Source organism: Ursus americanus, chromosome 27, assembly GCF_024610735.1.
Source record: "Ursus americanus isolate L20-20 chromosome 27, mUrsAme1.1.p, whole genome shotgun sequence".
NCBI lineage: Eukaryota > Metazoa > Chordata > Mammalia > Carnivora > Ursidae > Ursus > Ursus americanus.
Genome location: NC_142153.1, coordinates 6,081,400 through 6,093,899, shown reverse-complemented (window position 1 = coordinate 6,093,899; position 12,500 = coordinate 6,081,400). Strand labels below are relative to the sequence as shown.

Below are 12,500 nucleotides of genomic sequence, written 5' to 3'. Positions count from 1 at the left end.
CGAGCAGGGGAGGACCAGGGAGAGAGCAACAAGCAGACTCTGTGCTGAGCACAGACACCAACGAGGGGCTCATCCCAGGACCCCAAGATCATGACCTGAGCTGAAACCGAAGAGTTGAATGCTTAGCTGACTGAGCCACCCAGGCGCCCCTGGACTCGGAATATTTTTAACATGCTTCCTGCCAGCATGCTGCTTGACACGGGTGTTCTCTTTTGCAGGAATCATTGCAAAAGATCCCACTTCGCTAGAAGAAGAGATCAAAGAAATTCGTCGAAGTGGTAGTAGTAAGGCTCTGGATAATACTCCGGAGTTTGAGCTCTCTGACATTTTCTACTTTTGCCGGAAAGGAATGGAGACCATTATGGATGATGAGGTGACAAAAAGATTCTCGGCAGAGGAATTGGAGTCCTGGAACCTGCTGAGCAGAACCAACTATAACTTCCAGTACATCAGCCTTCGGCTCACTGTCTTATGGGGGTTAGGAGTGCTGGTTCGCTATTGCTTCCTTCTGCCGCTCAGGTGAGGGCAGGCCTGATGGGGACAAAAGGCCAGAGCTGCTGCTGCCTAAGCCTGAGGCGTGGTTGCCCGCCCTGTGTCGCTCTGCTTTGCTTTCTCCCGTCTTAGAAAGGAGCGTAGTATGATTCTGTCACCGGCCAGTCCTTCCGACTCTTGGAAGGGTACACTGGGGGTTATCTTTTAAAGGCCCTTGGATTCTCTGCACAGCAGACAGAAATCGTTGGGTTTCTTAAATCAGACTGCTCGTCTAGATGGCCTGAACACAGGGACAGGGAACATGGCATACTTTCTGGCCACTCCTCCCTGGGCATGGCTGGTTCTTTCCTGAAGTTTGCCTCTCTAATACAGAGGCGATATTGAGCTCTCAGGTTTTCTGTACCGTGTGCAATTCTGAGTCCGCCTTGCCGGCTCGGTACCTTCAGGTTCTACTTCCTGTTGCTCCACAGAGAAGCTCTGCTTCCGCCAGGGTGTGGAGCCAAAGGGAAGGGTAAGACGGCAGGGACAGCAGGTGTCCGAGGGCAGAGCAGCCAACAGTAGGTTTTTCCATCGTTCTGGCTGCCTGATGTCTGAGGAGATAGCGTCTGCTGAGAGGCAAATCCATACCTCACTGTCAGTTTGGAATTAAAATGATCTCTGGTTATGCTAGACCTGCTCTCATTTCTAGATGAAACTCTTACCTGGATCCTATGATCAGATGGTCTTAGGGGTGGTTCTCGTGACGCCCACTTTCATCTTCATACGTTCCAGTCTATCTGTAGCACAAGGGTTTATTTGCTGTATTTTCACATGTCGTCTTCTTACAGGATAGCTCTTGCTTTTACTGGGATTAGCCTTCTGGTGGTAGGCACGACCATGGTGGGATACCTGCCAAACGGGAGGTGAGTGGTTTGCGAGAGTCCGCTTCTGGAGGGTACTTAGTTCTGTAGTAGTGGCTCCAACCAGGCCACTCCTTTGGGGACAGCCAGACCCATGGCATCTTAGAAAGATAAAATAACCCAGTGATAACAACAGCTTCAGCATTAAGGTTGTATTTTTCACCAGTCTTGATCTGTGACTGTGTTCTTTTCCCACTAACACTCACACTCTTCCCATTTTAAAGACAAGGGAGGAACCTCACAACCATGGAACCAGCAGATTTTACAGCATATCATTTAGTTTTAAGCATTCTGCTGTGTTGGTAAATTGGTAAAAGGAAAAGAAGTGTAGGTAGGGCGTGTGTGTGTGTGTGTGTGTGTGTGTGTGTGTTTTAAAGAGAAATTTGTTCCTTCTGGAAGTTCTGGGGCTAGCTGTCTTCTTCCCTGGGCTGGTGAGGTTAGACTCTCTGTCCTTTGCCCTGCCTCTAGGCATTGACTGGGAAGGAAAAGAATTGAGGAGGCTCACCTTTGCTGGAAATTTGAGGGCTATAAATTCTAAACCCGGTCACTTCAGTGAATTTAAGCAATTCTCATCCTTTCTCTGTTTCCTCATTCGTAGGCATAAAGACACTCGTACACTGTAGAGTTTAACCGGTATAAAAATACTCTGCAGTCATAAAGGGCTGTAGGCAGTGATAGTTATGCTGTTAGAGGCCGTAACTTTTCCCGACTTCCTATGTGTAAAGTAATAATAAAAATCTTTGTCGTGTCATACCAGGTTTAAGGAGTTCCTGAGTAAACATGTTCACCTAATGTGTTACCGGATCTGCGTGCGAGCCCTGACAGCCATCATTACCTACCACGACAGGTGAGGGCACTTTGCATGACATGGGGAAGTGGCGCTGGCTAACCGCGACTCACCTGCAGCTGGCCAGCGAGCGCTCTTCTGAGCTCTCAGAGCCCATGAGGCGGGTGAGGTAAGGGCTGAGTTCCAGATCAGTTGTCTCACATGGATTTTGTTGCTTTGCATTCTTTTTAAACACAGGGAAAACAGGCCTAGAAACGGGGGCATCTGTGTGGCCAATCACACCTCTCCAATCGACGTCATCATTTTGGCCAGTGATGGCTATTATGCCATGGTAAGACCTTTCTCTGTTGCATTCTTGGGCAAGTAAGAGCTTTAGAACGCTCAGGGCTGGGATGCTTCTGACCCTTCAGAGAGCTCTTACTGAAGAATGTTAAACATGGAAACATGTTTTTACACACGGGCCCCAACCTAGATTGTCGCCTCTGTTTCTATTGCTTCTCACTCCTTGGGACTTTGATAGGAGGTATTCTGAGAGAGTAGTAACTAAGAGTGTGGCTGGAGATTAGACTTTGGATGTTTAGGCAGGCCACAGAAGGGGGTGAAGGACAGGGAAGGAGGATTTGAAAGGACGGGGTTCAAGGGCATTAGAGAATCTGTCCAGTAAAAGCATTTTTACACAAGGTATTACTCAGCTTCATTGTTTCTTTTTTAGGTTTTCAGCTACGTTTTTAATGATGTATCTTTGATATCACTGAATAAAAGGCAAAATTTTAAGATTCACAGTCTAATTTTCTAAATAGTGAGAAACCTATGCTTGTCAACAAAATGTTTAGAGGCTGAGAGGTTGGGGTACTTTTGGGATCTGGGGCTGTCTCCATATAGTGGGGGTTTGTTTGAGGATGTCTTCACTCCCAGTTATTCCTTTGTGTGAGATTAGGTGGGTCAAGTGCACGGGGGACTCATGGGTGTGATTCAGAGAGCCATGGTGAAGGCCTGCCCACACGTCTGGTTTGAGCGTTCTGAAGTGAAAGATCGCCACCTGGTGGCTAAAAGGTAAATCCACAAAATGCCGTTGCTCTGTGCGACCAGTTAGAGAGAATGAGTGAGTTTTAGGGGTGGTTATCTTTTCACAGTAGAATCGTAGTGTCTTCTACACTGAGCCTGTACTGCTTTCATAATAAAACATTTTCCCCTAAAATATGGAATATAAAAAATACAGAAACCTTGGTAGTATTTGCCAAGTTAGTAATCTCTTAACCTTTTTTATTCGTTGTACTCATTATAATAAGCCACATATGAACTTTCAATGCTATTTGAAATCTCCAGGTGAATTCGTTACCACAAATAAAAACAAACTTAAGGCAATGGAAAAAAGGTAGAGCTGGTATACGTGATAGCAAGAGCTTTGCAGGAAACTGGGAGGAATGAAGACTCAGCTGAGACCATCTTCTACAGGGACCAATGAACCTGCCCCCAGATCCCTTTACTGCATCTCTCAGGGACAGTATTAAGCCAGGTGGACTGCAGGTTCAGCCCCTAACATGGCTGTCAGGAAGTCCAGAAGTCCAGTAACAAGTCTTTATTGAGGGTGCTGTTAGCAAGTCCCTGTGGCAGGCACGTCCTTGAGGTCGTCCCAGGTCTGAGCAGTGTCCTCTAAATAGGCCTTAATGCTTAACTGAACAGCTCGTATGGGTTCAATAGTAGCCATCTGACTTTCCCTGTCTTTATAAGTTTTGTCTTTACGAGATTCAGGCTGGGGGTTTATAGAAGATTGTTGTGTTTGTTAACTTGCTTTCATACGCCATCCAGTGTGACATCTGCATAGTTTATTTATAAGTGCATTTTGATGATGATGAATGTAAAGCTGTCTGAACCTTTGTTTTCTTTTTCCTTTCCAAAGACTGACTGAGCATGTGCAGGATAAAAGCAAGCTACCCATCCTCATCTTCCCAGAGGGTGAGAAGGGGTCGATCCCCGCAGAGAGCTTCTGTGTGGGAGGGTGGGGAGGCCATGCAGGATGGTGACTCTGGTGTTGCCGCAGAACCAAGTCCCTCAACCCTGGCTGGGGTTATCTGCTTCCACTGAATGATGTTCAGTCCCCCACTAAATTGGTTGTGGGACTAAAAACTCGGGGAAGTTCAGCATTTGACTGAGAGTGCCAGAGTGTGACCTTCTCAGTACAGGAGTCCTTTCTGTCATATGCCCGTGGGGTCTCAGCGTCTTGTAGAGTTCTTCCTGAAAACGCAAGTCTGCTGAGTGGCTCTGGCCTTTCATCGAGGCTGAGTGTGTTCATTGGGGAAGGTGATCCTGTAACAGCAGGATAGGAAACAGTACAGCGTTTTCTTTATCCCTATTCAGTATTCATTTCTAAGCCAGGGAGATGACAGATTTATCCTGTTTGAAGAATTTTTCTTATTGTATTGAGTTCTTAAACTCCTAATCTCTGAGGTAAGGACCAAAAGAAAGCGCATTTTATTCTCTTCTGCATTTTAGGAACCTGCATCAATAATACATCAGTGATGATGTTCAAAAAGGGAAGTTTTGAAATTGGAGCCACGGTTTACCCTGTTGCTATCAAGGTACAAGACCTCTGAGGGCACATGCGGTCATTGTCGCAGCTGCCATGAGTGGGACATAGCAAGAGAAAGGGGAGGAAGAAGATGGTGTCAGCGGTCGGTCCTCCGGTGGAGCAGCTTGGGCTGGGCTAGTGTGGGTAGAATGTGCTAGAGGAAGAGAAGGGACTTGTTCACGGTTCATAACCCGCTACGTTAGAAGGGACGGGGGAGTGGCCGAATGAGGACCGGCCGGTTCCAGCCCATACCTCGCTGCCATCACCAGATTCAGGAAATGGCAAACTCTTCACAAACTTTGCGTGTTGTCGCCCACTCACGACCTCTTCATAAACCTCCCTGGAGTGGAAGGTGCTCCGCTTGAAAAGGAGGCTTGCTGCAGGGAGTAGATGTGTGCATTTGGTGGAGAGGTGAGCATAGATGGCTGCAGATGTGTCCTTAATCCTGAAGGAAGAAACAGCTCCACTGCTTTGGGTTGTGTTATCATCGTAAATACCAGGAACTACTCATAAAAATGAAATGCAGCTTGTCCAGGCTGTCCCCCACCTTTCAGGGCTTGTACTTCAAACTCACTTTGAAGATGGGATTCAGTTAGTTAGTTTCTTCTTTTTTTCTCCCTCCTCTCTCCGCCTTTACATCCATCTGGTTTTATAAATCCGTACATTGTACTGTTTCTAAAAGAATGTTATTGCTCATGTTATTACTTCTTTTTTTTTTTTTTTCATGTTATTACTTCTAAATGCCACAGGCTGTTGTCGGTGTGTTTAGTGCTTTAGTTGAAATCTCAGATCAGGGTAGAACAGCAAGTGCATCCGTGCCTGTTTTACTTAAAATTTAGTCTCCATCCTTTCCCAGGGTCTGCGTGTTGTGTGCAGAGCGTTCTGTTGAGAGAGTCGGTGTCACTCGGCCAGCACAGCCAGTGCAGTGGAGGAAGCGCTGTTTCTCCTGGGGAAGCAAGTGCTCCCAGCATTCCCCTTTACCAGGGAGGCAGAGCACCGGGGCAGGAGTGGCCTGTGCACAGTGGCTGGAGGAGAACCGACTGATCCGCGGGTTAGGGCTGCCTAAGCCACCTGTGGAGGGTGCTGTCTCTGGGAACAGCAGGAAAGAAAACAGTCTGTCAGCGGTTTCTGCCATGGGAGGAGAACCTGGGGAGTGGTGTCCGTGTCATCTGCAACCCATCCTGCATTTCAATATCCAGGGCTCCCCATACATGTACAGTAAAAACATTACTAGAAGAGGCCCTTCCTTATTGTTCACTCCAGAACATCAGTACTTTGTAGCTGTATCAGCATCACCTGGAGGGACTGGGAAAATGCAGATTGCTGGGTGTTTTTGAACTTGATTTCTAGCCCTTTCCTGGGTGCTCCGGATGGGCTGGTTGGGAACCACACTTGGGGAGCCCTGTTGTGGAGCAGTGGTTCTTAAACAGTTTTGAGACATGGACCTTTAGGACAGTTAGGGCTCCTCTCCAAAGAAAAAGGCATGTCAGTTTTACATATAATTTCATTCTGTCCACAGATTGATTAAAGCCCATTTAGGATTAAGAACTTCTGCTCTACAACAACTTTGCTAGTTTTTATAAAGCCTTCATTGGTAACCCAATTTGGATAACCGTAGCAGTTTCAAGGCTCTTATTATTATTTCCACCAAAGTTAAGTCATTATTTGATGTTGAAATTTATTGCAATTTGGGTTTTTGCCTTGTTTTTCTCTCTACAACATCAGCCCAGCATGGAACAGAGATTCAGCTCTGAACAAAGGGCTCTCACATTCGATGTCAACTATGTTATCCATATAGTGCTTCGTAAGTGTAAGACTTTCTCTCAAACATAAGCATTAGTTTCTATTTAAAACTCCTTCTTCTTCCTTATTTCCCTTTGCTGTTACAATGTCAACTCCTGAAGCTTTCTGTAGTTAAATCTAAATTTCTTAGTGTAGTCTGTAATTTATTTTTTATTTATTTATTTATTTATTTATTTTTTAAGATTTTAAGCGAAAGAGGGAACACAAGCAGGGGGACTGGGAGAGGAAGAAGCAGGCTCCCAGCGGAATAGGGAGCCCAGTGCGGGGCTCGATCCCAGCACCCTAGGATCGCGCCCTGAGCTGAAAGCAGTTAGTTTGTAATTTAATCTAAATCTAAGTGTCTTCCTTCCTGTGTAGTCAGGTCCATGGCTAGGCATAATTATCCAGTTTGTTCTGAGAGTCATAAAATCTAGGCTTGAAGAGCCTAAAAGATCCTCTGGTTCACACCCAGCCCCCCACAGTGTCGCATCTCTGTCTGTGTTCCTCTCGATTTTCTCCAGGGAGAGGGCGCTCCTGACACCAGTGGCAGCCTGCTCTGCGCGGTCACTCTTGCAATTCCATCCCCTTTTCTTTTTCCACACTCTGGTCCTCGTGTTTGCTCCATAGTCACAGCCTGAGGGCATGTCTGTGATAGCCCCTCAGACATTGCTAGCAGGGGCAGGACTCTCCCGGCGTTCTCTTCAAGGACTCAGTTCCTTTTGTGGCTTCTTACAGAACTTCCTCCCGCACCTCTCCCCCCCTGCTTACCTGCCACTTAAATTTCTTTTCTGTTGGGTGAGACTGCAGGTCACAGCTTCAGCCCCATTTCCCACAAAATGCCACTGAAGTACAGCCTTCGCTTCCATTACAGTCATTGGCAAAGAGCGTATCTGGGGAGCCTGCTGTGTGGTGGGAAGCGCAGCAGCTGCGTGGCGGAGGCCTGGTGCGCTGTCGTGCGTGCCTGGTTGCCGAGGGGTGTGGGTGTTGCCATCAGCCAGACCTCCTGCTCACGCAGTTAGCTTGCTTAGTGGTGTCGTCCCAGAGGCCTATCAGAAGCTTTGGCAGTGTTCTCTCCTTGGTGGGGGGCACCAGAAATATTAAAAAGTGGGTGTCTTTGGGTGAGGTACGTGTAGAGTGTGGATGAGTGAATGACGCAGTGCTGGGGATAGGCAAAGCTCGTGCGGTGGAATGTTCTAACGGTTAAATCTGGGGCATGGAGGTATGAGAGTATCTGTTCTCTCTGGTTTTGGATATGCTTGAACACGTTAAGAATTACATACACCTATGAGTGAGGAAGACGTGAATTGGGTCAAAGAGAGAGCTCACTTGTTTGAGGAAAGCAGTTGGGGGAGTCCTCCCTAGTGGTCTACAGCAGAAGCTTGAGCCCATCGGGAGGTTCGTGTTGCTAGAGGTCGGAACTGCCCGGGCATAGAATTACTTCAGCAGTGTTTGTGGAGGGGGTCTGAGAGCGGCTTTCTGGAACTGGTACTGCACCACGTGAGGCAGTCTCAAAAGCTGCTGTCGACACCCACGTTTTGTTAGAACTACTGACTTCTTACCACCCGGTTTTCCACTGCTTTTCAGTATGACCCTCAATTTGGTGATGCCTTCTGGAATAGCAGCAAATATGGGATGGTGACGTACCTGCTGAGAATGATGACCAGCTGGGCCATTGTCTGCAGTGTTTGGTACCTGCCTCCCATGACCAGAGAGGTGGGTGCTCACACCGTGCCGAGGTCTTCGCCTCCTTCCGTATGACGCCAGCCTGTATTGAGTGGTCTCATTTGTTCTTTCTTACAGACAGATGAAGATGCCGTCCAGTTTGCAAATAGGGTGAAATCCGCCATTGCCAGGCAGGGGGGGCTCGTGGACCTGCTGTGGTGAGTCAGAGCCAGGTTTTATCAGCAGAGTCTAGCAGGATGTGAATTTCCTAAGTGGATGCTGAATTGTTGACTCCTTTTATGAGGAATCTGCCTGTCCCTGGTGTGGAGAATTAAGCTTGCCAGCCTTGGAGAGTGAGCAATGTGACTCCTTTCTCCTAGCTCCAGCTCAGAAGTGCCCCATGCTGCCTTGACCTTGGGGACACAGAGCACAGCATGCTTGGGCTGAAGCAGTTGGTTCTCTGTACCTTCTGGGGTTTGTACCCATCTGCCAGGGCTCCCAGACAGTCCTTGTCTCTTTAGGTAGGGGGGACCTAATGCTGGTCTGGAAACTGCATTAACTGGGCTCTCTAATCTTGTATATTTGGTAAAACTGGACCGTCCTTAGAAAGGCAGAAGTTTCATTTATTACATTTAGTTTGTTACCTACTAAAGCAAGAGTTGGCAAACGCTGTGAAGAGTCAGTAAATATTTTAGACCTTGTGGATCATGTTGCCGTTGTTGTAACTGCTTCAGTCTGCCACCGGTGTGACAGCAACCAGAGACCATATAGAAACACATGAGCATGCGTGGGTTCCAGTAAAACGTTCTCAGAACAGGTGTCAGGCTAGATTTGGCCCGTGGGCCATAACTGCGGACCCTTAGAGTATGAGATAGTTATACTCCAAATAAGAGGAGCTGAATAGGGAAATCCTTCCACCCTCTAGGACCCTTCGTTTTAAGCACAAAAGTCATCTGTGTTGGGCATTTGACTAAAGTGGGCATTATGGGAAAAGGATGTAGAGATTCAAATTTTAAACTGACATGTGGATTCTTTGATAACGGCACGGTCCTCAGGTGTGGCCTTTTAAAAAAGGCTCATGTTTATCGGCACTCATTGTGAGCCAGGCATGTGCTGCTGGCGCCGGAGATGATGACCTTACCCCATCCACACAGTAAACCCACGCAGTATAAGGAGTGTTACTCCCATTTCACAGATGAGACACCAGAACTCAAAAAGGTCAGGTACCTGTTTTTCAGAGTCACAGAGTATCAGTAGAGGCAGATTTTGAACTCCGGTGTGACAGGCTGCTAGAGCTGGAATGTTTAACCACTGCTGCACATTCCCCGTCCACGGGGCCTTAGAAAGACAAGCATGGCTACCTTTAAAAAGGCGCTTTTGCTGTGGATCGTAAAGGGCATCCCACATATAAGAGTGTTCGGTGTAAGGTCTGTCCAGCGATGGGGGCCGGGGAGGGGGTGCGGGCTTCATCAGACTTTTTCTGCCACCGCCACCTGCATAACTCAGAGGGGAAGTATAGGTGTAGCAGAAAGCCTGAAGGTGGACTGGGGTTTCCGTTAGTCACTGAAGGTAAGGGATGCTAATTCTAGGGTGTAGGCGAGCAGTTGGAGTGCCAGGTAGGAATGGGACTTTGAAGAAGCAAATCCAAGTGCAGGGATAGCAGAGGGAGGTGCCGGGGTCATCAGCACAGGAGTCTGAGAGTGACTTGGATTCCTGTCCAGCACCATCCCTCAGGCACGGAAGAAGTAAGGATTCGCAGGTCCCCCCTTGTGTTTGTTGTCGGCATGAATCTCTAGGTCTGAATTTTACAGATTTTATTTCACAGATGAGGTTTATAGATTCATTATAGTCTCAGTAGTTCTTAAAGCTTGGCTCACCTTCATGATGCCAGAGTACCTCCTTTGCCTTTCGTCAGGTGAGGGTGAATTTTGAGTAGAAAGCATTGTAAACTCCTTGGTAGGTAGGTTTGAGTGACTGTGAAGTACCTTGAACGTGAGTAGTGACTTCTGACCCCAGGGCAAGAGAGAGATTTAAGGTAGAAATGGTGAAATTGGGGAGTGCCGGCTCAGTACCTGAGGTCACCCTCAGGAGTGGGAGAGCCATAGAGTGCTTCTGTTTCTGACAGGTTCTTCTGGGGTTTTGAGCAGTGCGGCCCCGTGATATAAGGGTGGATAGGAGGCCGTCTTTGCCACTACACCAGACTTTCTCTCATCAGGGATGGTGGTCTGAAGAGGGAGAAGGTGAAGGACACGTTCAAAGAGGAGCAGCAGAAGCTGTACAGCAAGATGATCGTTGGGAACCACGAGGACAGGAGCCGGTCCTGAGCCCGCGCCTCGCGCTGCCTGGAGCCACCACTCACAGATCCTGACCCGCGAGCCAGCTGGAGTTGCTGCTGCCGCCGCCCCCGCCGCCCCCACTGCTGCATCCTTTCCAACTCTGGGGCTCTTCGGGCCAGTCCGGATCCCAGGACTCCAGCTTCTTCAGAACCGCCCCAGGGATCCCTGGGCGCACCGTCTGAAGTGGACGCTACTGGGGGTTGCTACCCAGGATGAGATGCCTTCTTGTTTCTTTTACACTAAGTCCGTTGGAGGAATGCCATTAAAGTCCCCTCCCCACCTGTACACGTGTGGGGCTGAGTGGTTGGGAAGAGTCGGCCACATCCCGTGTTCAGGACGTTAGGGTGTCAGTCTGTTATGGATGCCACATGCCAGGGACTTTGCTGGGGAAAGGCCCCCCGGCACTTGTGAGGAGGGCACTGCTGAGGCAGTGTGACTCGCTTCAGCCTACGCATCACCCCCCAGCCTCGGAGCTGTGCAGACTGGATAAGAGGAAGACCGTTGTCTGCGGGGCCTTTCGGCAAAAAGAAATTTTAATTCCTATGCTTCTGCCCATGGGCAGTCACCAAAGGGGAGGCAAGAAGCAAGGTGGACCAGTGACTAGGGTGTGGTGGGAACCAAGAGTCATTTTGTGTTCAAACTCCAGTGCTAACCCTGAACTCCCATGTGACTTGCTCTTTGTTAACTCGTGCCTCAGTTTCCCCATCTGTAACCTGGATCAGGAGGGGAAGGGTGGTGATACCTACCTCACAGGGTTGTTGTGGGGATTGAAGTGCTACTTTGAAGGACAAGTTGCTCAGTGTTACAAGTATAGGTCCATGAAACGTGGCAGGAAAAGGTCTGAGCTCAGAGCTGCTGCAAAGGGCTTTGAGTTTGTTTTTGTGAGTAAATAAAATTGTCTGATGGTCAATTAATTGAGGGGTTTTCCCTTCACTCTTTGCCCCCTGGATGTAGCCTAAGCAACATGCTTCATATAGCAGTTACAGTTCTCTGACTTGACCATAACCCCGAGACCGTAGGGAATCCCCTTGACTTCTGGAATTGAGAACTAGTATTGTTCAGAAGAAGCTGCTCCTCCTATCAACTGTTGACCTATTCCTCTGATTAACTTAGAATTTCCAGCACAGACTGAGATGTGGACTTTTCCACCGGTGGGTGCCTGGGGTTAGAGGCGTGTGGAGGGGCACCATTTGTCAGGGTTGGGAAGAGTGGACAAGAGGGCAGGGCAGTCTGGATGTAAGGAGAGTGGGAAGCAGCAAGGAAATAGGGGGGCAAGGCAGGAACAGAGGCTCTGGAAGGCTTAGGGAGGGGACAGGATGGGCAGGTGGCTCTTGGGTGCACTGTGGGCTTCCACACAGCCGGAGGAAAACTGTGGGCTTCATGGGTCTCCTGCGCCCACCTACAGTCACTGTGAAGGCGGATCCAGAGCCAAGCAACCCTTACTAATTCTGGCTCTTGGGGTGCACCAGTTTCACATCCCTAACAAGAGAGAGTTGCCTCCCCCCACCACTTACCCGTCTGTCCATCTCTCCCCGCTCCGTCCCCTGGCTCCAGCATGGCACAGCCATGACACCTTTCAGGATTTGCACCAGCCGTGGTAAGCGTCACCTCTGCAAGGCTGCCCTCTGGCCTGTGCCCAGGGGCTGCCGTGGCGGGGGGAGGGCAGCCCTGCTCCCGAGGCACTGACTTGATAGCACTTTGTCTTCCCTGCCCTGACTGCTTTCTGTTCCTATCCCTCCCTTACTAGCCCCCCATTTCTCTTACCTGCCCTATTGCTAACCAGTGAAAAACGATTTTTCCTTCCAATAAAAACCCTGTTTTGACTGTAAGGAACAGCCTCTTATGAACTGTTTTACAAAGAGTAAACAGTGGTTTTCAGCCTTTAGAGGAGGCAATATATAGTGTTAAAACACCATCCGGAATGATCTTTAAAATTGGTTTTGAAGATCAAGTTCCCTTTTTTAAAGTTCTTT

The 12,500-nt window shown here is 48.5% G+C and overlaps 1 protein-coding gene across 2 annotated transcripts in view; it reads left to right on the top strand.

The window, feature by feature from the left end:
- GPAT4 (glycerol-3-phosphate acyltransferase 4) overlaps positions 1 to 11,441 on the top strand; it is a 33,806-nt gene extending 22,365 nt beyond the window's left edge. The window contains exons 4-13 of one of the 2 annotated variants that reach the window (XM_045779109.2): positions 219 to 519; positions 1,320 to 1,394; positions 2,149 to 2,238; positions 2,416 to 2,509; positions 3,116 to 3,231; positions 4,079 to 4,134; positions 4,672 to 4,757; positions 8,114 to 8,242; positions 8,330 to 8,409; positions 10,407 to 11,441. In XM_045779109.2, the coding sequence (XP_045635065.1) occupies positions 219 to 519; positions 1,320 to 1,394; positions 2,149 to 2,238; positions 2,416 to 2,509; positions 3,116 to 3,231; positions 4,079 to 4,134; positions 4,672 to 4,757; positions 8,114 to 8,242; positions 8,330 to 8,409; positions 10,407 to 10,515 (1,136 nt within the window). In that variant the 3' untranslated portion in view covers positions 10,516 to 11,441. Of the gene's footprint in view, positions 1 to 218; positions 520 to 1,319; positions 1,395 to 2,148; positions 2,239 to 2,415; positions 2,510 to 3,115; positions 3,232 to 4,078; positions 4,135 to 4,671; positions 4,758 to 8,113; positions 8,243 to 8,329; positions 8,410 to 10,316 lie in introns of both variants that reach the window. The other variant, XM_045779110.2, reaches the window with a different exon arrangement.
- Positions 11,442 to 12,500: the final 1,059 nt, after the last annotated feature.